We start from the raw sequence: 27,939 nt of genomic DNA on the forward strand, positions 1-27,939 counted from the left end.
TAAGGCCATCAGCTTTCCTGCAAGGAAAAACTTTCCCTAAGCCTGATATTATTTCAACTCCAGTAAGGATATAATGCCACCCCTCATGTGTTTGAGGGAGAGGTCCAACATAATCAATTTGCCAAGTGGACCAGGGGACTTATTTCCTACCCCCTATCCATTTGGTCCTGAAAAAGGTAACCTCCTGACTGGGGCCCTGGCATTGTTTCTTCATCAGTTATTTCAAAAGTCTGTTTAGTGTTGCCCTGCATACAGCTTTTGCTTCAAAGAATATCCATGCACAATATATTTAGGTATCCTAGTAGCATTTAGAACTTGGGGGGTGGCGCAAAAAGGAAGTTCCAATTTTACCTTAACAATGGTATAAGAAACCACTAGTCCATTTACTCCATTTACTAATATTTTCTGATGTTTCAAAGGAATGGCTCCAGGACATGATTCTGCTTTAATCATGGATAATTGTGCTCCAGTATCTATGAGAAAAACAATTTTTAATTTATCATTTACTATGGCCTCTGCCAGTCCAAGAACCTGGTCTAGTTTCCCCAGTACTGCTTTCTGACAGGAGACAAATCAGGATATTTTTGCAGTTTGAAGGGGTTTCGCTATATGGTAGGAGCACTAGGTAAAGGTGTAGATAACTTTTCCTCTTTTTCTCTTTTGCAAGAAATTTTAGATTTTGAGAGAAGAAATGTCCATAAGCTTCATAATTTTTGCTCACAAACTAGTGGGGCTCACTGACAGAGCTTTAAACTAGGATTGAAGAGGGAGGGGGATAATATCAGGCTTGCCCATGACAAGGTGTGGGATGACATGCCAAGGTTAGAGGGACGGGGTGCTAGCGAGGGCCCTCAGACTGTTGCTCTGAGACATGCTGGCTACACTGCAACACGCTTGAAGTCTTACAGAGCGGTGCCAGGGGCTCCTGAGGTAATAGGAGCCAAGAGGGAAACACCAGTGAAATACCCCAAAGGAATTAAGGGGTGTTCCTCTAAGAAGGTGACACAGCCAACAGCCCAGCTGAAGTGCCTCTACACCAATGCATGCAGCATGGGCAACAGACAGGAGGAGCTGGAAGCCACCGTGCTGCTAGAAAGCTACGACCTAGTTGCCATTACTGAAACCTGGTGGGACGAATCCCATGACTGGAGTGTGGCTATCGATGTCTACGGGCTGTTCAGAAGGGAGAGGTGAGGAAGGGAGGGGCAGAGGCGTTGCCCTCTACATCAAGAAATGGATGGAGTATGAAGAGCTGTCTCTGAAGAATAGCCATGAGCAGGTTGAAAGCCTATAAGCATAAGAGACCGAGGCAACAAAGGGAACCTTGTTGTTGGTGTCTACTACAGGCCGCCTGATCAAGGGGAGCCCATTGATGAAGCCTTCTTACTCCAGCTATAGGAGACATCATGCTCGCGGGCTCTCGTCCTGCTGGGGGACTTCAACCACCCCGACATCTGCTGGAAAAGTAGCATGGTGAGCTGTAGATGATCCAGGAGACTCTTGGAGTGCGTTGAAGATAACTTCTTAAGCCAGGTAATAGACAGCCCTACCAGAGGGGATGCAATACTGGACCTGATGGTCACCAATGCAAGTGAGCTTGATTGGTGACATCAAGATTGGAGGCAGCCTGGGCTGCAGCGATCATGCACTGGTGGAGTTTGCAGACCTGAGGGATATGGGTCAGGCAAAGAATAAAGTCAGGACCCTGAATTTTAGGAAAGCAAATTCAAGCTTTTCAAGGAGTTAGTCAATAGGACTCCCTAGGAAACTGTCCTCAGGGAGAAGGGGGCAGAACACAGCTGGCAGATCTTTAAGGATGATTTCCACAGAGTGCAAGAGCTCTCGATCCCCCGGTGTAAGAAATCAGGAAAGGAGGGCAAGAGACTGGCATGGCTGAGTCGAGACCTGCTGGTCAAAATAAAGGGCAAGAAAGAGATGCGCAGGCAGTGGAATCAGGGACAGATATCCTGGGAAGAATATAGGGACGCTGTCTGGTTGTATAGGGATGGTGTCAGGAAGGCCAAGAGGCAGCTGGAGCTGAACTTGGCAAGGGACTCAAAGAATAATAAGAAGGGCTTCTACAGGTATGTCAGCCAGAAAAGGAAGGTCAAAGAAAGCATGCCCCACCTGATGACCAAGAATGGCAAACTGGTAACAAAAGACGAGGAGAAGGCTGAGGTACTCGACAACTTTTTTGCCCCAGTGTTCACTGGCAACCTTTCTTCCCACACCTCTTGAGTGGATGGACCACAAGGCAGGGACTGGGGGAGCAAAGTCCCTCCCACTGTAAGTGAAGACAAGGTTCGTGACCACCTGAGGAACCTGAACATACACAAGTCTATGGGACCTGATGAGATGCATCCCCGAGTCCTGAGGGAATTGGCTGATGCAGTTGCCAAGCCGCTCGCCATGATATTTGAAAAGTCATGGCAGTCAGGTGAAGTCCCTGGTGACTGGAAAAAGGGAACCATCGCACCCATTTTTAAAAAGGGTAGGAAGGAGGACCCTGGGAACTAGCGATCTGTCAGCCTCACCTCTGTGCCTGGGAAGATCATGGAACAGATCCTCCTAGAAGCTATGCTAAGGCACATGGAGGACAGGGAGGTGATTCGAGACAGCCAGCATGGCTTCACTAAGGACAAGTCCTGCCTGACCAACCTGGTGGCTTTCTACAGTGGAGTGACTGCATCAGTGGACAAGGGAAGAGCAATGGATATCATCTATCTGGACTTCTGTAAGGCCTTTGACATGGTCCCCCACAACATCCTTCTATCTAAATTGGAGAGAGATGGATTTGATGGGTGGACTGTTCGATGGCTAAGGAACTGGCTGGATGGTCACATCCAGAGGGTGGTGGTCAATGGCTCGATGCCCAGATGGAGAGGGGTGACAAGTGGTGTCCCTCAGGGGTCTGTATAGGGACCAGTACTCTTCAACATCTTTGTCAATGACATAGACAGTGGGATCAAGTGCACCCTCAGCAAGTTTGCAGGTGACACCAAGCTGAGTGGTGTGATTGACATGCCCGAGGGACGGGATGTCATCCAGAGGGACCTGGACAAGCTCAAGAAGTGGGCCCATGTGAACCTCATGATGTTCAACAAGTGCAAGGTCCTACACTTGGGTCGAGGCAATCCCCAGTATCAATACAGGCTGGGGGATGAAGGGATTGAGAGCATCCCTGCAGGGGAGGACTTGGGGGTACTGGGCGGATGAAAAGCTGGACACAAGCCAACAGTGTGCACTCGCAGCTCAGAAGGCCAACAGCATCCTGGGCTGCATCAAAAGAAGTGTGGCCAGCAGATCGAGAGAGGTGATTCTGCCCCTCTGCTCTCGCGAGACCCCACCTGGAGTACTACGTCCGGCTCTGGAGTCCTCAGCACAGGAAAGACATGGACCTGTTGGAACAGGTCCAGAGGAGGGCCACAAAAACAATCAGATCAGAGGGATGGAGTATCTCTTCCATGAGGACAGGCTGAGAGGGTTGGGGTTGTTCAGCCTGGAGAAGAGAAGGCTCACGGGACACCTTATTATGGCCTTTGAATACTTAAAGGGGCCTACAGGAAAGGTGAAGACACACTTTTTAGCAGGGCCTGTTGCAATAGGACAAGGGGTAATGGTTTAAACTAAAAGAGGGAAGATTTAGACTAGATATAAGGAAGAAATTTTTTACAATGAGGGTGGTGAAACATGAACAGGTTGCCCAGAGAGGTGGTAGATGCCCCATCCCTGGAAACATTCAAGGTCAGGTTGGATGGGGCTTTGACCAACCTGATCTAGTTAAGATGTTCCTGCTCATTGCAGGGGAGTTGGACCAGATGACCTTTAAAGGTCCCTTCCAACTGAAGGTATTCTATGATTTTAATCACCTATGTAGCTGTTTTGTCAAGACTGCTTTTCATCATTTTTTTTTAAATATAAATTAAATAAATCAGAGTTTGATTTGTAGTACACAAAAGACTATTAATGTACCTTCTGACACAGATGCATTATGTTTAAGTATGGGGTCACCTTTCAACTCTGCACTTTTAAAAGTACATGAATGTGTCTTAAGTTGCTTTCTCATACCTCTATCAGGAATTATTCTCTGTAGAGGCAGTTGTCTCTGAGATCAGATGTCCTCAAGGTTAAAGATTATTTTAAGATGTAATGAAAATGGGAATGTGTCTGATTTACTGCTGATTTGACGCCTGCTCTTAGATTTTAAGGAATGCTTTTTTTAAAGAGTGATATTTAAATTGTGATAGTTTTAAATAACTGAATACTTTTCTTCTACAAATAATTCTGGTGTCTGATGATTCTGCAAAAGCAGCACAGTTATAAACAAACCTGTGCTTTCAATCCTTAACTAACTTGGATTGCAGCGAGATTTTGTTCAAAGGTCCTTCATAGGAATTAACATTGTACACGATGACTTAACATGAGGTTTGATAAGGCAGTTCCCTAAGTGTTTCTTAATGTATTAGCTCAAAACTTCAGCTTCATAGATGCCAGCCACAGTGTCACATGCCTTTTTTTTTTTTAAAGGCATGTTAAAACCTGACAATATATTACAGTATACACAGACTTGTTAAAGACAATTTAGTCAATAGAACAGTATAATGTTAGCAAATTCTACTCTGGTGTTGATGTTCTCATTGAATAATTCTCTTCGTCATCTTCCTCTCCCCCCACAACTGCATGGAACGACTTTACCACAGACCAGTTAAGATTGTCTTGAATTTGCTGTATAGGTGACTTGACTTTTGTTTTGTGGGCTTGGACTTTTTCTGAAGTAAGCAGTTGAATAATACTGAAGTGACAGTTTCTTATATGTATTTTGCAAGACATGATAAGCATCACATAAGAGGCTCAGTAAATAATTTACTGATGTTGGAGAGTTTTGGGTGCACTATGTTCTCCTAACTTTGGTTTCATTGTGATCTCCTTGTGTATTTTATCGTGAGCTTTGGGAAATATAGTTTATATTTTTCAGTTGGTAAAGTTAGGGTTGCTGTAGGGCGGAGGTCTGCTTGGTTGATCTATCTTGAAGAGTAACATAACAAATTAACTTCATTGTACTGGATGTCACTCCTGTATTTCAGAGCTTTCAGCCAACACAGCTGCCTTTGCTAAAAGTGCTGCCATGTTAGGTAATTCTGAGGACCACACTGCTCTTTCTAGAGCTTTGTCTCAGCTTGCAGAGGTTGAGGAGAAGATGGATCAGTTGCATCAAGAACAAGCTTTTGCTGATTTTTATGTGTTCTCAGAACTGCTTGGTGACTACGTTCGTCTTATTGCTGCATTAAAAGTAAGTACTGCTAGAAAAAATGCTTAATTTTTGTGTTTAGGGTCACACTTTGCAGTTTGTATATTTAAGGTAAATGGACAGGTTGGATGGGGCTTTGAGCAACCTGATCTAGTGGAAAGTATCCCTGCCCATGGCAGGGGGGTTGGAACTGGATGATCTTTAAGGTCTCTTCCAACCCAAACCATTCTATGATTCTATGAATGTTTATGCATTTGCATGCTTCATTATGCAGTTAAGAGTTGCTGAGTTTTTGCCTGAAATTCCAATCAAGTAAAATGAATGAATCCATGATCGATTATTCCCATGATAAAAGATTGTTGTGACAAAAAATGAGCATGGATTAATAGGATCCAGACAAAATCTAAATGGTGACTATCTTCTAATTAGAGCAATATTAATTGTGCAGAGTATTTAGGGACACCATACTAGTTAGCATGCTGTACATGTTTCTTTCAGGTAACTGATTTTTACAGTATGCTCATAAAATGTTTTCAAGAACATAATTTGGCCATATTAGATAACCAATAGTTTCAGTAAATAAGCAACAAATATCACTTGTGGATCTACATCTCATTAAAGAAGGTATTAAATTTTGGTGTACAGCATGATTAGATTTTGACATGAAGAGGGGTTGTATTTGGTTTATGTGGCAAGGTTTTGGTAGCGGGGGGGCTGCAGGCATGGCCTCTGTGATAAGAGGCCAGGGGCTGCCCCGTGCCAGATACAGCTGGTTCCATACAGCTCCCCAGCGGACCCACTGCTGGTCAAAGCTGAACCAATCAGCAAACTGGTGGTACCTCTGTGAAAACATATTTAAGAAAGGACAAATTGCTGCTCAGCAGAGTGTGTGTGTGAGGGGGAAGCGTAAGAAGCAATCCTGCAGACACCAAGGTCAGAGAAGAAGGAGGGTGAGGAGGTGCTCCAGGTACTGGAACAGGTATTTCCCTGCAGCCTGTGGAGAGGACCACACCCTAGCTAGTGGATGTACCCTGAAGGAAGCTGCAGTCCTGGAGAGCCCATACAGGAGCAGGCTCCTGACAGGAACTGTGGCCTGTGGAGAGGAGTCCATGCAGGAGCAGTTCTTGAAGGACTGCATCCCAGGGGAAGGACTTGTGCTGGAGCAGGGGAAAAGTGTGAGGAGGAAGGAGCAGCAGAGAGGAACTGTTATGAACTGACTGCACCCCCCCCCATCCCTCCTGTGCTGCTCAGGCAGGGGTGAGGTAGAGGAGTTGAGAACGAAGGAGTGAAGTTGAGCCTGGGAAGAAGGTGGGGGGAAGGTGGTTTAGTTTTTATCTTTGTTTCTCACCTTCCTACTCTGTTTTTAAATTGTCAATAAAATAATCTTCCCCAAGTTGAGTCCGTTTTGCCTGTGATGGTAATTGGTAAGTGATCTCCCTGTCTTTATCCTGACCCACGAGCTTTTTTTTCATCTTATTTTCTCCCCCTGTCCTGTCGAGGAGGGGGAATGAGAGAACAGCTGTGGGTGGGTGTCTGGCAGCCAGCTAAGGATCAACCCATCACAGGGGTGTCTAAGAATTTTATCCAGAAATATCTTTGAACTTGTCAGGCTGTTGAGTATATATTTTTATATTTTATATATCTATATACACACTTAATATATATAGTTATAGTCTATATGTTATTATATATATTGTTATTCTATATATTATATAGAATACATAATATCTTAAAAATGTATACTTTAATTCTACTACCTCCATCCATTACTAACAAAAATGTACTGCCAGTTATGGATATAGTCAATGAAAAAGTTTGCTAGAATCTGTATTTAGAGAAGCATTTGTGTATTATAGCACTTTACAGTGGTTGCTTTGGTAGTATTGTGATGGGACAAGGAACACAAAATGATTTGAAGCACCAAGGTGTCTGCTCTAAAGAGGCTTCTTGAATGCCCTCTGTTATTTTTAGATGGCATTTAGCTGTGCAAGCATGCTGTCAAATGAAATCCAAGACACAGTGAAGTTTCTTTTGAGTATACTTGTTCCAGTTTTATCCAGAAATATCTTTTCCTAATAGGAATTTAGATAGTTTTAACAATTGCAATTACTTAATAAACGCCCATGCTTACAGGGTGTGTTTGATCATCGAATGAAATGCTGGCAGAAATGGCAAGATGCTCAGGTCACTTTACAAAAAAAACGTGAAGCTGAAGCAAAGCTCCAACTTGCCAACAGACCTGATAAACTGCAGCAAGCTAAAGATGATATAAAAGAGGTAATGTTGTCAAGTATTTCTATTATTATGGAGGCCAGGCTTTTTGTACTGATTCATTCAGTCACCATTAATGCACTATTTTATACAATGTTTGTTTATAAATCACGTATTTTCTATTTTCCACATTTACTGAAATTTTTAAAAGGAATTTATTTAAAATATGAGATGTGTACAATTGTTACCCATTCTGAGATATTTAAGGCAGTTGAATACTGTCTCTACAGAGTCTGGGAGATGGGAGGAGGGGAACATGAACAAGTTAAAAAATGCTTTTAACTGTTGCAGATGACTTGGGTAGTCAGAAGAACATCTCTTGGCTTCTAAAGCTAAAATCTAGCTAAAAAGACAAATGGAGAACTGTTCTCATGTTTTGCTTAATGATCTAGCATATCTACTTATATATATATTTTAAATATATACATATAATTTCAGTAAAAATCTAACATGTTGAAGTTTCATAAATTATACACTTTTTCTAACATGCTTCACTAAGGAAATTGAAGAGGTAGGACATTCATTTTCTCATGAAACAATGGAGAACATCATTGCAGATTTCAATCTCTTATGCATTTTATTTTGTTTGGCTGCCTCATTGGTCACTAACCCAAGCTGATTTGCTCTTTCTGCATTTCAATATATTTTACGTACAGTGTTGAAGCTGCTCGTTAATGTGGCTTTCTTTTTTTCTTTAAAAAGGCCCTTGTTGACTGGGGGGGGGAAAAGCATCACTCTTGTGACCACATTCTTGATGGTTGGCTCTCTTGATGTCGTCCATCCACCATGCAACAAGTGAGCTGGAACTCATTGGCAAAACTAATTCCTGAGTGTTTGGAGTAGTAGGAAATACTCAATGACCCTTTCTCATTCTTAATGTAAAAAGAATTAATGATGTTGTTCCTGAAGGATTTTTTTCCTACTTTATTGTGTCCTCAAAACACCATGTTAAACAAGGGAAAGATTTTTTTCATTGTCAGAAACTGTAAGATGGCAAACTTATCCAGTGACAATTCTTACAAACCCTGGTGTTTGGATATGATGAATCTGGGATGTGGGTCCATAGACCTATAGAGGCTTTCTCTGAAGTCTTGGGCACCTCTAAGATGCTGTAATAGGAAGGCATGAGTTTTTCAAAGCGGTCTTAATCTCTCTTTTTCCAGTGCAGGTATGTCTGCAAGGGAGTGGTGGATTGTGGCAAAAAGGGGCTTCTCCTGAGCTTTCTGGAGCCAGGGAAATGCTGGGAGAGTACAGGCAACCCACAGGAGCTGGCAGGTGGCACGAGGGTTGCTGATGAGGTGGGGACAGGGCCAGCAGTAACAGCAGCCACTCCCATAAAAGGCAGCCCTAGGGAGCTGGGCAAACAGAGCGTGGTGCAGCAGTTTGCACGGAAGCTGTACCAGCTTGACCAGGGAGCCATGGTATCTATCCAGTGGAAAGCCTTGACCTCCCTAATCTCTGCACCCAGCAGGACTGATGCAGCTTCCCAGACAGAGCTCTCATGGGAGCACGCTGCCACACAGGTATCAGACTGCAGAGTGTGCCCTACTGTTACACCAATAACAGATGGCTGCAGTGAGCACACCTGTGGGAGGTGCACCCAGGTAGAACTCCTCTGCTTAGTGATGGAGCTTCCGGAGGAGGTAAGTAGGTTGAGAACTATCAGGGAGTGTGAGAGAGAGACAGACTGCTGGAGTCACGCCCTACCTTCCTTGGGACAGGCCCAACAGGCAGACAGGGCACATAATACAGAGGATTCCCTGTCCTCTCTCTGCCTGGCTGAATGTGGTAACTTAAAGGATTGGGGGACAATGGCAACAAGCTTCTGCCCTGCGTAGCAGGCATGTCTCCCCAGTAACTCCCCCACCTTCCCAGGTACCCTTGCAAAATAGGTACGAGGTTCTGCATGCAGAACTGACCAATGACAAGGACAATGATTCAATTAGTGCGGAGGCATCACTGAGGTTAAGTCGAACTACACCCTGCATCAAAACCTCTTCAGTAAAGAAAAAAAGATGGGTCATTGTCATAGGTGACTCTCTCCTGAAGAGAGCGGAAGGCCCAATATGCAGACTGGACCCACTTAGGGAAGTCTGCTGCCTCCCTGGGGCCTGGGTTAAAGATATAAAGAGAAAGCTTCCTTCCCTGGTATGGCCCTCAGATTATTATCCTTTACTGATTTTTCAGGTAGGCAGTGATGAACTGGCAACAGGAAGCCCAAGGGAGATCAAAAGAGACTTCCGGGCCTTAGGACAACTGGTTAAGGGGTCAGGAGCACAAGTCGTGTTCTCCTCTATTCCTCCAGTTACAGAAAAGGACGAGGGAAGAAACAGGAAGAGCCAGCAGATCAATACCTGTCTCCAAGATTGGTGTCAGCGGCAGAACTTTGGGGTTTTTGATCATGGGTTGGTTTATGCAACACCAAGCCTGCTGGCAACAGACGGGGGTATGTCTGTCTCAAAGGGGGAAAAAGATTTTTGCACAGGAGTTGTCAGGGCTCATTGAAAAAGTGTCTTGTGTTGAGCGACACAGGACTAACTTCTCTTCTAATGCTGAGGAGAACTCCCATTTTGGAAGACTCTAGTGTCTGAATTTGTGAAAATATTTACTTTATAGCCAGCTAGGCTATGTGGGATTCAACGTCTCAGTGTTTCCAAGCCTTGCCAGGTGCAGGGATGAGAAGGAGCGAGGCCTGGGCATTTGACCCAGGCTGGCCAACAGGATGATTTCATACCATGAATGTCACGTTCTATATAAATTAGAAAGTTTGCTGTGTAGTTTCTCTCTCCCTTGATGGCAGCAGTCCAGAGAAACTCCTTGACCCAGTGCCAGACCCCTGAGGCCTTCCCTTCCTCCCAAAGCCGTTGTGCTCGCAGTGTCCGACATTTGCTGTCCACTGCTGGGAGTGCACAGCTTCCTACTGATGTACTGGTTCTTTAGTATTATTGTTAATTATTTAGTCTTCTCCTATTAAATCTATTTATATTTCAAGCCTCGTGTTCTCCTTTGCTTTCCCCGATTCCCCTTTCTGGGTGGGGAGGGGTCATCAGCTGATACAATAATTGTCTAAATGACAATTAATTGTTATGGGTTTTCCTTACCAACAAGGAGGGGCTGGTGGGGAACGTCAAGCTCAAGGGCAGCCTTGGCTGCAGTGATCATGAAATGGTAGAATTCAAGATCCTTCAGGCAGCGAGGAGGGCACACAGCAAGCTCACTACCCTGGACTTCAGGAGAGCAGACTTTGGCCTCTTGAGGGACCTGCTTGGCAGGGTTCCATGGGATAAAGCACTGGAGGGGAGAGGGGCCCAAGAGAGCTGGTTAGTATTCAAGGATCACCTCCTCCAAGCTCAGGAGCGGTGCATCCCAAGAAAGAAGTAGTCAGGGAAAAAAGCCAGGAGGCCTGCATGGATGAACACGGAGCTCCTGGACAAGCTCAAAAGCAAAAAGGAGGCCTACAGAGGGTGGAAGCAAGGACAGGAAGACTGGGTGGAATACAGAGAAACTGTCCGAGTGACCAGGAACTAGATTAGGCAAGCTAAAGCCCAGATGATAGAATTAAATCTGGCTAGGGGCATCAAGGACAACAAGAAAATCTTCTATAAGTACGTCAGGGGTAAAGGCAAGACTAGGGAAGATGTGGGCCCTCTCCAGAAGGAAACAGAAGACCTGGTCACCCAGGATATGGAGAAGGCTGAGGTACTGAATGACTTTTTTCACCTCGGTCTTCACTGGCAAGGGTTCTGACCACGCCGCCCAGGTTGCAGAATGCAAAAACAGGGGCTATGAGAATGAAGAACCGCCCACTGTACAAGAAGATCAGGTTCGAGACCATCTGAGGAACCTGAAGGTGCATAAGTCCATGGGACCTGATGAAATCCATCCAGGGGTCTTGAGGGAGCTGGCAGATGAAGTCGCTAAGCTGCTTTCCATTATATTTGAAAAGTCGTGGCAGTCCAGCGAAGTTCCCACTGACTGGAAAAGGGGAAACATAACCCCCATTTTCAAAAAGGGAAAAAAGGAAGACCCAGGGAACTACAGGCCGGTCAGTCTCACCTCTGTGCCTGGCAAGATCATGGAGCAGATCCTCCTGGAAACTCTGCTAAAGTACATGGAAAATAAGGAGGTGATTGGTGACAGCCAACATGGCTTCACCAAGGGCAAATCGTGCCTGACAAATCTAGTGGCCTTCTACGATGGTGCTACAGCATTGGTAGATAAGGGGAGAGCAACAGAGGTCATTTACTTGGACTTATGCAAAGCGTTTGTCACTGTCCCACATGACGTCCTGGTCTCTAAATTGGAAAGGCACTGATTTGATGGATGGACCACTTGGTGGATAAGGAACTGGCTAGATGGCCGCACTCAAAGGGTTGCAGTCAATGGCTCAATGTCCAAGTGGAAACCAGTGATGAGTGGCGTTCCTCTGGGGTCAGTACTGGGACCAGTGCTGTTTAACATCTTTGTCAGCGACATGGACAGTGGGATTGAGGGCACTCTCAGCAAGTTTGCCGATGACACCAAGCTGTGTGGCATGGTTGACTCACTGGAGGGAAGGGATGCCATCCAGAGGGACCTTGACAGTCCTGAGAGGTGGGCCTGTGCGAACCTCTTGAAGGTCAACCAGGCCAAGTACAGGGTCCTGCACCTGGGTCATGGCAATCCCAAGCACAAATACAGATTGGGTGGAGAATGGCTTGAGAGCAGCCCTGAGGAGAAGGACTTGGGGGTGCTGGTGGATGAGAAGCTCAACATGACCCAGCAATGTGTGCTCACAGCCCAGAAAGCCAATGGCGTCCTGGGCTGCATTAAAAGAAGTATGGCCACCAGGTCGAGGGAGGTGATTCTGCCCCTCTGTTCTGCTCTGGTGAGACCCCACCTGGAGTACTACATCCAGTTCTGGGGTCCTCAGCACAAGAAGGATGTGGACCTGTTGAAATGGGTCCAGAGGAGGACCGTGAAGATGATCAAAGGGCTGGAGCACCTCTCCTCTGAAGACAGGCTGAGAGAGTTGGTGTTGTTCAGCCTGGAGAAGAGAAGGCTCCGGGGAGACCTTATAGCAGCCTTCCGGTACCTGAAGGGGGCCTATAGGAGAGATGCTGCAGGGACTCTTTATCAGGGAGTGTAGTGATAGGACACGGGGTAACAGCTTTAAAGTGAAAGAGGGTAGATTTAGATTGGATATCAGGAGGAAATTCTTTACTGTGAGGGTGGTGAGGCACTGGAACAGGTTGCCCAGGGAAGCTGTCGATGCCCCATCCCTGGAAGTGTTCAAGGCCAGGCTGGATGGGGCTTTGAGCAGCCTGGTCTAGTGGGAGGTGTCCCTGCCCAATGCAGGGGGCTTGGAACTAGATGATCTTTAAGGTCCCTTCCAACTCTAACCATTCTACGATTCTATGATTCTTAAACCTTAAGAAAGAGCTTTAAATACGATTTGAAGGGGGAAGTGGATGAAACCAGACTTGCCAGAGATAAGCCTGGGGGTGGCGTGCCGATGTTTGCGGGACGGTATGCTAGTGAGGCCCTTTGGTCTGCTGTCTCAGTGAAGGTAGGGGATGGAGATCCATGTTGCAGCAAAGATGCAAGAGTTAGAAACTACGGCAGCGCCTGGGAATGGTCAGGTAGGAATTAGGGCTTCTCCCTTCAAAAAGGTAGTGGGACCATTAGCCCAACTGAAGTGCTTCTACACCAATGCATGCAGCATGGGCAACAAACAGGAGGAGCTGGAAGCTGTTGTGCAGCAGGAAAACTATGATGTAGTTGCCATTACAGAAACGTGGTGAGATGACTCACATGACTGGCGTGCTGCAGTGGATGGCTATAAACTCTTCAGAAGGGATAGGTAAGGAAGGAGAGATGGTGGAGTGGCCTTGTATGTTGGGGAGTGTTACGAATGTCAAGAACTAAATGATGGTGATAATAGGGTTGAGTGTTTATGGGTAAGAATCAGTGGGAGAGCCAGCAAGTCATATCATGGTGGGAGTCTGTTACAGACTGCCCAACTAGGATGAAGAGACAGATAACGTAGTCTATAAGCAGCTGGGAGAAGTCTCACGATCACTAGCCCTTCTTCTCATGGGGGAGTTCAACTTACCAGATGTCTGCTGGGAATACAGTACAGCTGAGAGGAAACAGTACAGGAGGTTCCTGGAGTGTGTTGAGGATAACTCCCTGACACAGCTGGTGAGAGAGCCAACTAGGGAAGGAGCCCTGCTGGACCTGCTGTTTGTAAACAGGGAAGGACTTTGTGGGGGATGTGATGGTTGGAGGCCATCTTGGGCATAGTGACCATGAAATGATAGAGTTTTTGATTCTCAGAGAAGCAAGGAGGGGGTTCAGCAGAACTGCCACCATGGTCTTCTGGAGGGCAGACTTTGGTCTTTTCAGGATCTTGCTTGACAGAGTCCCTTGGGAGGCAGTCCTGAAGGGCAAAGGTGTCCAGGAAGGCTGGACATCTTTCAAGAAGGAAGTCTTAAAGGTGCAGGAGCAGGCTGTCCCCATGTGCCAAAAAATGAGCCATCGGGGAAGAAGATCAGCCTGGCTGAACAGAGAGCTATGGTTGAAACTCACGGGAAAAAGGAGAGTTTATGGCTTTTGGAAGAAGAGGCAGGCCACTCATGAGGACTACAAAGATTTCATGAGGCTATGTAAGGAGAAAATTAGAAGGGCCAAAGGCCAACTAGAGCTTAACCTGGCTACTGCTGTTAAGGACAATAAAAAATGTTTCTGTAAATACATTAACAGCAAAAGGAGGACTAAGGATAATCTCCATCCTTTATTGGATGTGGGGGGAAACATAGGACAAAGGATGAGGAGAAGGCTGAGGTACTTAATGCCTTCTTTGTCTCAGTCTTTAGTAGTAGGACCAGTTGTTCCCTGAGTACCCAGACCCCTAAGCTAGAAGACAGGGACGGGGAGCAGAATGAAGCCCCCGTAATCCAAGGGGAAATGATGAGTGACCTGCTACAGCACTTAGACACACACAGGTCTATGGGGCCGGATGGGATGCACCCAAGGGTACTGAGGGAGCTGGAGGAAGTGCTCATCAAGCCACTTTCCATCATTTACCTGCATTCCTGGCTAACTGGGGAGGTCCCAGTTGACTGGTGTCTAGCAAATGTGACGCCCATCTACAAGAAGGCCTGCAAGGAGGATCCGGGGAATTACAGGCCTGTAAGCCTGACCTCAGTGCCTGGGAAGGTCATGGAACAGATCATCCTGAGTGCCATTATGCAGCACAAGAAGGACAACCAGGTGATCAGGCCCAGTCAGCATGGGTTTATGAAAGGCAGGTCCTGCTTGACTAAGCTCATCTCCTCTTACGACAAGGTGACCTGCTTAGTGGATGAGGGAAAGGCTGTGGATGTTGTTTACCTGGACTTTAGTAAGGCCTTTGACACTATTTCCCACAGCATCCTCCTGGAGAAACTGGCTGCTCATGGCTTGGATGGGCATGCTCTTCGTTGGGTAAAAAACTGGCTGGAGGGCCAGGCCCAAAAAATTGTGGTGAATGGAGTTCTATCTAGTTGGCGGCTTGTCACAAGGGGATGTTCCCCAGGGCTCAGTATTGGGGCCAGTTTTGTTTAATATCTTTATCAAGGATCCGGATGAGGGGACTGAGTGCACCCTCAGTAAATTTGCAGACGACACCACATTGGGCAGGAGTGTTGATCTGCAGGTGGCTCTGCAGAGGGATCTGGACAGGCTGGATCGATGCGCCAAGGCCAATAGTATGAGATTCAACAAGGCCAAGTGCCAGGTCCTGCACTTGAGTCACAACAGGCTTGAGGAAGAGTGGCTAGAAAGCTGCCTGGTGGAAAAGGACCTGGGGGGTGGTGTTTGACAGCCTGCTGAATATGAGCCACCAGTGTTCCCAGGTGGTCAAGAAGGCCAACGGTATCCTGGCCTGTATCAGGAATAGTGTGGTGAGTAGGACTAGGGAAGTGATTATCCCCCTGTACTCAGCACTGGTGAGGCCGCACCTTGAGTACTGTGTCCAGTTTTGTGCCCCTCACTACAAGAAAGACATTGAGGTGCTGGAGTGGGCCCAGAGAAGGGCAACAAAGCTGGTGAAGGGTCTAGAGCACAAGTCTTATGAGGAGTGTCTGAGGGAACTGGGGTCATTTAGTTCGGAGTAAAGGAGGCTGAGGGGAGACCTTATCACTCCCTACAACTACCTGAAAGGAGGTTGTAGCAGGGTGGGGGTCAGTCTCTTCTCCCAAGTAACAGGTGATAGGACAAGAGGAAACGGGTTCAAGTTGCACCAGGGGAGGTTTAGGATGGATATTAGGAAAAAATTCTTTACTGAAAGGGTTATTAAACGTTGGAACAGGCTGCCCATGGAAGTGGTTGAATCACCATCCATGGAGGTATATAAATGATGGGTAGATGTGGTGCTTAGGCACATGGTTTAGTTGTGGACTTGGAGGTGGTAGGTTAATGGTTGGACTTGATGATCTTAAAGGTCCCTTCCAACCTAGATGATTTTATGATCCTGTTATGACTTATTGCATAGCTCCATAAGTGTACATCTGAAAAGACACTAAGGGAACTTTGAATAAATACAGATTAAAAACATAAATATCTCAAGATATTTATTTGAATAGATGTTCATTACGTATCATAACAGTAAGATGACACTGCACCACAAAATGCTCTTGTGATTAAATAGCACCACTAGATTGCTAGCAGGAAGCTACTATATCGGTGTATGTTGCTTCCTGGCTGCTTTTTTTTCTGGGGAAGATAACTGTTACCCGATCTATTAGTTCCCATAATTCAGTTAGTATGTTGAGAATAACAGATACAGTTGCACTTTTAGAATGTCTGTTAGCATGCGTATGTCTGAAGTGTCAGGATGATAGCTTTTTTCATAATATACTTTCACAGATGGTTTAAATTTAGCAATATAATAGTTGCATAAAAGGAGGTGCAAAAGAAAGTCTAGTAATGATAAGGTAACATAGCTGGTGATGCTTTCTTAATTGTGTAACTGGATGTCTTTTGACATAAAGTAAGGATAAACATGACCAAGTGTTTTGTAGTATTGATATTAATGCCTTGTTCCCAGTATGGCAAAACCCTACAAGCAGCTTCACTTCCTCTGAATTTTCCTTCTGTGCTCTTACCTGCCATTTTTTATTTTCTTTTTCTTTTTTTTTTTTTTTTTTAATTCCTGCTGTCTCTTAAAACAGTCACCACTGAGCAAGAGAGCTTGTGCTTTGGCTTGCCTACATATGTTCTGATCAATAAACACATCCTTGTTAGCTTGTCATCTGCAGCAGAAATATGACAAAGATAAGCATTTACTTGACCATAGGCAGAGATGAAGATTTAATAATCTCTTCTGTGAATAGGAAAGTACAGGTAACTAATTTTTGAGACTTTTTCGTATTTGATTGAACAGGTAAGAAAACGTAAAGATTTAGGTTCCTTTTATAGTAGTGTTTGTGAAGGGATTAGCTAATAAAGCTTTAGAGATCCTTTTTCTTTGCTAAAGAATCTTTAAATTTTTTGTTACTAAATATTTGCTAATAACAATATTAAGATATTTTTATATTTGGTATACAGATAACATTGCCTTAGAGATATCATTGTTTTAACTGATCTGATGATATCCTTATCTATAAATTGTTGTTTTGAAATCACTCTACTGAGACTTTCCCTTAAGTATGTCAAAAACCAAATAGGTGCTTTTCAACTCTTGAATGACTGTCACTAATATACTAAATAAAAGTTCAGATACTGATAGACTGAACAGAGAATGCAATCTTATATCTGCATGTTTTTCCTTTGCCAGTGGGAGACAAAAGTTCAGCAAGGGGAAAAAGATTTTGAACAGATCTCCAAAACCATTCGTGAGGAAGTGCAAAGATTTGAGGCACGTATAATTTTGTACAAATAAATGACAGTTTTGCTTTAGATAATATTGATGTTCCAAGCAAACTTGGTTAAGAGGTTAATCTGCCATAATTATTTACTCTATTAACAGAGGGAACGAGTGAAAGACTTTAAAACTGTTATTATCAAGTACTTAGAATCATTAATGCAAACACAACAGCAGGTATGAAATTTTAAAATTTTTGTACGAGTTAGTACTTAATATGTTCCATATTAGGTTAGTTAAAAAACGCAGGCTTTAAGTATAGCAGTTTCTAAAATATAACTAACTCTAGTCTGTAATAGGAGAACATAGTGATTGCTGTTTCCCAGCTATTACTGTTCTCACTTGCATAGCCCTAATTCAGGGGAGCAAGAGAGAAGCTTTGTTAGGGAGGTGGGGGGAGAGTGGAGAGTCTTTTCTATTCAAGTAATACTTTTACTTGTAGATTGGAGTAAAATGCATGAAATATGTGCTTAGGCTTACTGAGGAGACTTGAATACTCGAATGCTTATCTGCTTAAAAAAAAAAGTACTGAATATTTTACAGCAGTAAAACAGCTTTCAGTGACTCAGAAGTAGGCCTGGTTCCCAAATGAGTGTCTGGAATCTTTCCTTTTTTCAATCTGAGAGTATAACCCTCCAGCTTTGTTTAATAAAAATAAAATAAAATCATTTAAAAAAAACAAAACAAAGCACCTTTAGAGGTAAGAATGGGAAACTCACTGTGCAAGCAAATTCTGTATAACTGTATTCTGTGGCAATGTGCTCAGTGTGTAAAACTAACTCTGTTTGCATGACCAGATTTTTGTATTTATTATTTGTGTTTTTCTTGCATCATGTAATAATGTGAATGGATAATGTGAATGGAAGCATCTATGTTCTTACTTTGTCCAGTGGAGACAAATTCAGTACAAGAGGAGGAAGGCGTATGTGTGTTCTTTTCCAACATTCAGTACTTAAAGTAAGGTTTGGTGGTGTTTGTTTTTTTTTTCCTTCTCTGCAAGCTAATAAAATACTGGGAGGCATTCCTACCTGAAGCCAAATCCATCGCCTAAACGAAGACTACTGCAAATAACAAGAGCCTCCAGATGTTTGTCCTGGATAAAAACTAAATTCCACACTGAAATCACTTCAAAATCATCCAAATAAACCACTATATATTTTATGAATTAACGTGTGGTGGTTTTATATACCATACCATTTTATTAACAAGCTGCATGTCATGACCCTCTTTGAAGTGGACTGTGGCATGATGTTCTGCGATACATTGCTGAATTGAACACTATTGTGTCTTAATACTTGCACCAAAATGTGCACTGTAAGGCCAGAAAGATATTTTTGTTCTTTACAATACAATGTTCTGTAGTATGTTTACCTGATCTTTGAAACAAATTTAATTGCATTGATTAACGTTCACTTACACATTCCTGTACAAAATCATGTTTCTGTGATTACGATAATAAAGAAATGTATCTTGTGAAGCATTAAACTCTTATTTTGTTTCTCTAGATATTTACTGGTATTCTTAAAAGTAGCATTTATAACAGATTGAGTTTATATCAAAAGCGGCAACACATAGAATCGTAGAATGGTTTGGGTTGGAAGGGATCTTTTAGAGATCATCTAGTCCAGCCCTCTTGCAGTGCATCAGTTGTCATGCATTGAGCATGCCAGCTTCACACAATATCATTTGCTTGCAAATGGGCCTGGCCTCAGCACCCTGAGACACATTATTTGGTATCTGATTCTTGGTCTGTGATTTGTCCTGTCTCTAGTGCTATCAGCATAAAGTAATTTTAATAGATTCTGATAGTTTGCTTGTGGAAGGTAAAGAATGCACTACAGATTGTCAGGTAGTTTTCTATGGCATGTAACATGGTAGAGGCCCTCATGATGGAAAAATAAGAACTCTGTTTTGAGTGGTATTTAATTGCCCCTCTTCTCAACACCCTGCTGTGGATATCTTTGCTAACTCAGCAGGTTCAAAAACTTAGCTGTTTAACAAAGCAATGTTATTTGTGCTTAATAGTTGTTCACAGGTGAAATATATAGAGAAAAAAACAGTGGCATTGTTTCTCCCTATTCAAAAAGAAAAATGCTCAAGAGATGTAAAAATATTAAGTAATCTCCAGGGACTAAACTGTATGTATTTGATTTTTTTTTTCCCCCTCAGTTTTTAAGTTGGTGTATTTGGTATAAGTGGCGAGGTTTTGGTAGTAGGCAGGAGGGCTGCAGGGAAGAGGCCGGGGGCTGCCCCTGTGCTGGACACGGCCGGTTCCAAATGGCTCTGCAACAGACCCACTACAGGCCAAAGCTGAGCCCATCAGCAAAGCTCGTGGTGCCTCTGAAAATAAACTGTAGAAAAGGCTAGACAGGGAGAGGAGGAGGGAACACCAAGGTCAGAGGAGGAGGATGCGGTGCTCTATGGCAGAGCAAATATTCCCTGCAGCATGTGGAGAACTCGTGATGGATCTGTTGTATGTTCCAGAACGAACTGCAGCCCATGGAGGACCTATGTCAGAGCAGAGCAGAGCAAAAGTGTGAGAAGAAAGGAGCGGCAGAGAGAAACTGTTATATACTGAGCAGAGACCTCCTTATTCCCCCTGCACCACTCAGGGGTAGAGAAGTCTGGAGTGAAGTTGAGCTGGGGAAAGGGGGGAGGAAAGCTGTTGTTTTAATGTTTGTCTTTTTGTTTCCAACTACCTGAATCAGTAATTAAATATCTATTTTAATTGGCAATAAATTAAGTTAATTTTCCCCAAGTTGGGTCTGGTTTGCCTGCAATGGTAATTGTTCAGCAATCTCCCAGTCTTTATCTCAGCCCAAGAGCTTTCTTGCTCCTATTCCTATTTTCTCTTCCCTCCCTGCCCAGCCAGCCCTGCTGAAAGAGGAAGTGAGCGAGCTGCTGGGTAGGAGTTTGACAGTTAGCCAAGGCTAACCCACCACAGTCAGTGTTGATTATTTGAAGATTAAGTATAATTGATACAGAAATTAATTTATATGCTCTAGAATATAGATTTGTGAAGTTACTTCATAAATTTTTATTATAATAGTTATTTGGGAATTGTTAGATAACTAAATCTTTTGACTGTTTAGAATAATTTACTTGCATTATGAAATAAGTATATGGCATATTTTTTACTCTTCCTTTGATACCACTGAGATTTTGCCATTGACAACTCTGTTCTTTGCATCATTTCATTTCATCTAACTTCCTTAATTGATTACTGTTTGGTGTTAGAGCCTACAGAATAGCTCTTGAGAATTCCGCTGGCACCAATTGATTAATGCGAAGTTGTTAATGTTAGTGATTTCATCTAAGAAACATTCAAAACCATGTCAGCAATCTGCTCTTAAAAACTGCCAGATCACTGAACCTTGTTATTTTGAACATGTTAGTTTGAGTTAACAAGGATTTATCTGGAAAGCAACACATCTTTTAGCGAGTCCTGTGGGAAGATCAGATTTTTATTCAGTTGTACATTACTATGGCATACATGCCCATGCTTTAAATATTTTACTATTTTAAAAAATGTTCTTATTACTATTCATGGTATCTCTGAGGAATATATAAAACTGCTTGAGCACAAACCATTTCTTCTTAGTTTAACGCAGGGAATTTCTAACAGCAGTGTAACTGAGCACCCCATTAGCAAGTCTGTGCAAGTCTGTTGTTTACTTGCACACTTCACCTTCCATATTTGCTTAGCAGTTTTCCTTAACTAAGCAAAATTTTTAAATGAGCCTACATTTTTCTCTTTCTGTTCTAAATATATTTTTAAAATACTATCGTGTTATGCAATTCCTCAGAGGAATTGTATTAGGATCAGAACTCACTGTCATTATTGTAAATGAAAAAAGGAAAGTTGTGGGGTTTATTTTGTTTCGTTTTGTTTTTTAAGCTTGAGGTAGATCAACTGTTGGAAATATGTTTTGGTTTTCCTTCTTGGTGTGATTTCTTGTAGGATAATTTCTTAAAAGTTAATATAGATTTTTGCAATGTGATAACTGATGTGTGTTACATGTGCATCAATAAAATGGCTCTGCCATATTTTCTAGTTAAAAAATGCTGTCAGTTAGTTGAGGAAGGTACAAGTTAGTTGAGTCCAATGCAAATGCTATTTACACAGGTTGTCCAGAGAAGTTGTGGATGCTCCATCCCTGGGAGTGTTCAAGGCCAGGCTGGATGGGGCTTTGAGCAACCTAGTCTAGTGGGAGGTGTCCCTGCCCATGGCAGGGGGGTTGGAACTAGATGATCTTTAAGGTCCCTTCCAACTCTAACCATTCTATGATACACTTACGAGTTTTGTTTGTATTGGAGGAAAGCCAAATGAGTTAGCACTCAGCAAGCACCAAAACCAACCAAGTACTCTGGTCAGTGTAATCTCCGTATATTCAGATACAGACAGAATGTAGATGTGCATGCACACGCATATGTTTGTGCATATATGAGCACAGGTATGCAGAAGCACATGCATATATCAACAATGGAAGGATTTATTGGGTAGTATTGCAGAGGGGTTTGTTCAAGGTCCCATGTGAGTTGATGTTTTAATGAGCTCGATGTAATAGAGAGTGTGTTTATTTAAATTTGACATCGGCACCAAGGTGAAAGTGACTGTGAATGTTCTGAAAATCAAGAGTAGAATTAATAATAAAATTGGTAAATTGGAAAGATTATTTAAGAAATGAAAAATGGGGTGCAATTCATAGGAACTGATGGCGAGTGCTGCATTTAGCAAAAATAATCAGTAGCCCAGATCCAACAGATTAGATAACAGTTCTTCCTGAAGGAATTTGGTGTTTATCATGCATCACAAAGTGACCGTGGGTCTTAAGCTGACCATGTCACTAATGTCATGCTGTTGCAAAAAAGGCAAATACATGTTGGAGTTTTGAAAGATGACTATAAAGTGTAAGAAAGAGGGAGTCATCCTTACCAATGACAAGTGGAATGTATACTTACTGAGCTGGAGTACCATGTCAAATTCCAAGAAAGATGCAAGTCAATGGGAGAGAGAGACCACAGGAGAAAGCAATGTAGGAGAAAATATGACTTATTACACTGCTTTCTAGATCTCTCATCAGTGAGAACAGAACACACTGGGAGTTGTTTAGATCTAAAAAAAACAAGGGAATGCTGAGCAGGAACTTTGTAACAATCCTCACTAACATAAAAGGTTGTTGCAAAGAGAGAGGAAGCAAACAATGTATGGATTGGGGATGCTATGATCTTACGCCCTGAAATTTCTTGTCCTATCCACGAGAAGTAAGAAAGATTCATTAGGAAATGGTTTTGAGTAATAAAGATATTGCAGCATGGGGATAACTTTCAGGAGTAAGGTATGGAAACTCTGTCTTCATGGGGCTTAAATGTTTGTCAAGGGTAAGAAATATAGTTGATCCTGCCGTGAAACAGCAGAGTTAGTTAACTCACAGAAATATAGGACTAGAATAGACCTGAGAACTCTCAGTACAGGGAGAGCAAATAGACTGTAAAATATGCAGAAAACTTATGTAAGCAAATTTTGTGGAAGTTCTGAAATACAGCTGACCGTCTCCTAGAAAAGTCTTCTTAAACCTTTTTTGTAAACCTCTTACCTTTTTTTGTAAGCCTACTCTTATAACTCAGTAATTTGTTCTTTATGATATTTGAAGAATTTTACTTCTGCCCATCCACTAATCTTTTCTCACTTATCAATTCTGCAGCTTTCTAAAGCTCCTGGAAGGTCACCCAAAGTAGCTCTGTTCTCTTCTCCTGTTCCAGCACTGTTTCTTGCTGCTATTCCCCACTCTTGCTTTGTAAAAAAATTAAACTGGGATCCTAGTTCCTTCTGAGTTTTTGTCTTTGTGTTTTCTGTTGGTGTCTCATTACTGTCTAGATAGAAGACAAGGCAACAATTAAGGACAAAGAACCTGAAACTACAAGGTAGGCAATGCAATGCCAAGCATTGCATTCTTTCATGTCTGGACACTCTCTTGCACTGTAGAAATAATAATGCATGGCATATACTCAATCCAGTGCAATAGAGGGTTTTTCCCTCCTTGGAGAATCTCTTACTGAAAAGGTTGCTGAAACAATCATGAGCTTCTCCATCTCTACATCTCTGTAGAAAAAAATCATAGAATCATAGAATGGTTTGGGTTGGAAGGGACCTTTGAAGATCATCTTGTCCAAACCCTGCCCTGCCATGAGCAGGGACATCTTACGCTAGATCAGGTTGCTTAAAGCCCCATCCAACCCAACCTTGAATCTTTCCAGGGATGGGGCATCCACAATTTCTCTCGGCAACCTGTTCCAGTGTCTCAGTACCCTCATCGTAAACAAATTTCTTCCTTATGTCCAATCTAAACCTACCCTCTTTCAGTTTAAAACCATTGCCCCTTGTCCTATCACTACAGGCCCGGGTAAAAAAATCTCTCTCCATCTTTCCTATAAGCCCCCTTTAAGTTTCGAAAGGCTGCAATAAGGTCTCCCCAGAGCCTTCTCCTCTCCAGGCTGAACAACCCCAACTCTCTCAGCTTTTCTTCAGAGGCGTTCCATCCCTCTGATTGTTTTTGTGTCCCTCCTCCGGACCTGTTCCAACAGGTCCATGTCCTTCTTGTGCTGAGGACTCCAAAGCTGGACACAGTACTCCAGGTGGGATCTCACGAGAGCGGAGCAGAGGGGCAGAATCACCTCTCTCAACCTGCTGACCACACTTCTTTTGATGTAGCCCAGGATACGATTGGCTTTCTGGGCTGCAAGCACACATTGCTAGCTCATTTCCAATTTTTCATCCACCAGTATCGTCAAGTCCTCCTCTGCAGGTCTGCTCTCAATCCATTCATCCCTCAGTCTCTATCGATACCAGGGATTGCCCCAACCCAGGTGCAGGACCTTGTATTTGGCCTTGTTGGACTTCATGAGGTTTTCATGGGCCCACTCCTCAAGCCTGTCAAGGTCCCTCTGGATGGCATCCCTTCCTTCTAGCGACTCAACTGCACCACTCAGCTTGGTGTCATCCGGAAACTTGCTGAGAGCGCACTCTACTGTGTAAGAGACGGACAGTAAATTCCCTGACGAAGGGCAGAAGGCCCTCGAAGTTTTCAATGGAATGCCTCAAACACTCGCAAGAAATAAATAATGCAGGCCTGGCTTTCAAAGAACTGATAAGGCTAATGCTTCTGGCACCTGAAAGTATGGGAGAACTGCCTTGTGAAGACTGGATAGTTCTGCCACTTGTGTGGTGAGCTTGCTAGTTCTAAGTTCTCGAGGCCATTGTGTCCGATAAATGACTTTTGCTTCATTATCCATGAGATGCATATGAAAGCACACACCCCTGCATATGCTAATGAAGATTATAGAGATCATGCTAAACATGTATGACTATGGCACTAGTCTCTCCACCCAAATCATGCTACACGTCACCTGGGAGAAGGGAGAAACCTGAGACGAGGCTGTCATCGGCAAGGGGGGTGGACAGTGCTAATTCAGCAAACATAAAAGGGGAAAATAAGTGCCCCTGGGGAAGGAACAAAGAAGAAACAAAAGCAGACAACCATGCCTGGGAAGATTTTTCCAAGAAAGAAGAATTATGGAATCACAGAATTTTTCAGAGTTGGAAGGGACCTCTAGAGATCATCTAGTCCAACTCCCCTGCTAAAGCAGGATTGCCTAGAGCACATCACTCAGGACTGCATCCAGGTGGGTCTTGAAAGTCTCCAGAGAAGGGGACTCCACAACCTCCCTGGGCAGCCTGTTCCAGTGCTCTGTCACCCTCACTGTAAAGAAGTTTTATCTCATATTTGATTGGAACTTCCTATGTTCCAGCTTGTGCCCGTTACCCCTCGTCCTGTCACTGGGAACCACTGAAAAGAGTCTGTCTCCGTCCTCCTTAAACCCACCCTTTAGATACTTGTAAACATTAATAAGGTCTCCCCTCAGCCTTCTCTTCTCCAGGCTAAGGAGTCCCAGCTCTCTCAGCCTTTCCTCATAAGGGAGATGCTCCAGTCCCTCAATCATCTTAGTTGCCCTACTCTGGACTCTCTCCAGTAGTTCCCTGTCCCTCTTGAACTGGGGAGCCCAGAGCTGGACACAGTATTCCAGTTGTGGCCTCACCAGTGCAGAGTAGAGGGGGAGAATGACCCCTCCCTTGACCTGCTGGCCACACTCTTCCCTATGCAGCCCAGAATTCCGTTGGCCTTCTTGGTGACAAGGGCACATTGCTTGCTCATGGATAGTTTACTGTCTACCAGGACCCCCAGATCCTTTTCTTCAGAGCTGCTTTCCAGCAGGTCCACCCCTAACCTATACTGGTGCTTAGCATTCTTCCTCCCCAGGTGGAGGACCTTGCACTTGCTTTTGTTGAACCTCATTAGGTTCTTCTCTGCCCAGCTCTCCAGCCTGTCCAGGTCACGCTGGATGGCAGCACGGCCCTCTGGGGTGTCAGCCACCCCACCCAGTTTGGTATCATCAGCAAACTTGTTGAGGATACACTCTATCCCCTCGTCCATGTCGTTGATGAATATGTTAAACAATACTGGTACAAGTATTGACCCCTGGGGGACACCACTGGTTACAGGCCTCCAACTCGACCCTGCTCCATTAATCACAACCCTCTGAGTCCTGTCACACAGCCAGCTCTCAATCCACCTCACCGTCACCTCATCTAGTCCACATTTCCTCAGCTTCCTAATGAGGATGTTATGAGAGACAGTGTCAAAAGCCTCGCTAAAGTCAAGGTAGATGACATCTGCTGCTCTGCGCTCATCCAGCCAACCAGTTATAACATCATAGAAGGCTATGAGATTGGTCAAGCATGATTTACCCTTGGTAAATCCATGTTGACCACTTCCAATGACTTCCTGTTCCTCAACGTGTTTGGAGACGACATCCAGAATGAGTCGCTCCATTACCTTCCCAGGGACAGAGGTGAGACTAACCGGTCTGTAGTTCCCCGGCTCCTCCTCCTTGCCTTTTTTGAAGACTGGAGAGACATTGGCTTTCCTCCAGTCCTCAGGCACCTCTCCTGTTCCCCATGACCTTTCAAAGATGATGGAGAGTGGCCCAGCAATAACATCTGCCAGCTCTCTCAGCACTCGCAGGTGCACCTCGTCAGGGCCCATGGACTTATGGATGTCCAGTTTGGCCAAGTGGTCTCTAACCTGATCTTCCTCTACTGGGGAAAACTCTTCCTCTCTCCAGACCTTCCCCCTTGCCTCCAGGGCCTGGGATTCGTGAGGGACAGCTTTAGCAGTGAAGACTGAAGAAAAGAAGGCATTCAGTAACTCTGCCTTCTCTGTGTCTTCCACCACTAGGGCACCCGTCTCATTCATCAGTGGGCCTACATTTTCCCTAGTCTTCCTTTTTCTATTGATATACTGAAAGAACCTCTTCTTGTTATCTTTAACCGTGGTGGCCAAGCTGAGTTCTGCTTGAGCTTTGGCCCTTCTAATTTTCGCCCTGCATAGCTTCACTACATCTTGGTATTTTTCATTAGTAGCTAACCCCCTTTTTCAAAGATCATAAGCTTTCTCTTTTTTCCCTGAGGTCCAGCCAAAGCTCTCTATTTAGCCAGGCTGGTCTTCTTCCCTGTCGGCTCGTTTTTCGAGACATGGGGATGGCCTTCTCCTGAGCTTTTAAGAGTTCCTCCTTGAAGTAAGACCAGCCTTCCTGGGCACCTTTGCCCTTCAGGACTGTCCCCCAAGGGACACTCTCAACCATGCTCCTAAGCAGGCTAAAGTTTTCCCTTCGGAAATCTAAGGTGTCAGTTCTGCTGGCTCCCCGCCTTGCTTCACCAAGAATCGAAAAGTCTATCATTTCATGGTCACTCTGCCCAAGACAACCTCCAGTCTTTACATCCCCTACAAGACCTTCTCTATTAACAAGCAGCAGGTCCAGTAGGGCACTTTCCCTAGTTGGGTCCCTCACCAGCTGCGTTAGGAAGTTGTCTTCCACACACTCCAGGAAGCTCCGGGACTGTTCCCTCTCTGCTGTGTTATATTTCCAGCAGACATCTGGGAAGTTGAAGTTCCCCACAAGAACAAGGGCGGGCGATCGCGAGACCTCTGCCAGCTGCTTATAGAATATTTCACCAGTCTCTACATCCTGATTAGGGGGTCTATAACAAACTCCCACCACGATGTCCGGCTTATTGGCCTTCCCCTTGATTCTTATCCATACACACTCAACAATGTCGTCATGCACATTGTTAAGTTCTTGGCATTCAAGACTGCCCCTGACATAGAGGGCCACCCCACCACCTCTCCTTCCTTGCCTATCCCTTCTGAAGAGTTGGTAGCCATCAATCACTGCACCCCACTTGTGTGTGTCTTCCCACCACGTTTCTGTGATGGCAACTATATCATAGTTTCCCTGCTATACAATGGCCTCCAACTCTTCCTGTTTGTTGCTCATGCTGCGTGCATTCGTGTAGATGCACTTCAGCTGGGCTAATTGCCTTGCCACTTTATTGGGGGGACAAGCCCTTATTCCCACCTGTCCACGCTCAGACATTTCTGCAGTTGCCAACCTATCACTAGTCCTCATGTCTTTG

At 44.2% G+C, this 27,939-nt stretch overlaps 1 protein-coding gene across 8 annotated transcripts in view; it reads left to right on the top strand.

Moving 5' to 3' along the window:
- The window catches only part of LOC141735451 (sorting nexin-2-like), a 112,691-nt gene that overhangs the window by 43,369 nt on the left and 41,383 nt on the right, over positions 1–27,939 (top strand). For 2 of the 8 annotated variants that reach the window (XM_074568262.1, XM_074568264.1), the window contains exons 11-12: positions 5,085–5,290; positions 7,382–7,525. In XM_074568262.1, coding sequence (XP_074424363.1) covers positions 5,085–5,290; positions 7,382–7,525 — 350 coding nt within the window. Of the gene's footprint in view, positions 1–5,084; positions 5,291–7,381; positions 7,539–8,018; positions 8,031–17,318; positions 18,883–27,939 lie in introns of those variants that run through there. The other 6 variants (XM_074568261.1, XR_012584738.1, XM_074568263.1 and 3 more) reach the window with 6 other exon arrangements.

The sequence above is a fragment of the Larus michahellis genome, chromosome W, assembly GCF_964199755.1.
Source record: "Larus michahellis chromosome W, bLarMic1.1, whole genome shotgun sequence".
NCBI classification, from domain to species: Eukaryota; Metazoa; Chordata; class Aves; order Charadriiformes; family Laridae; genus Larus; species Larus michahellis.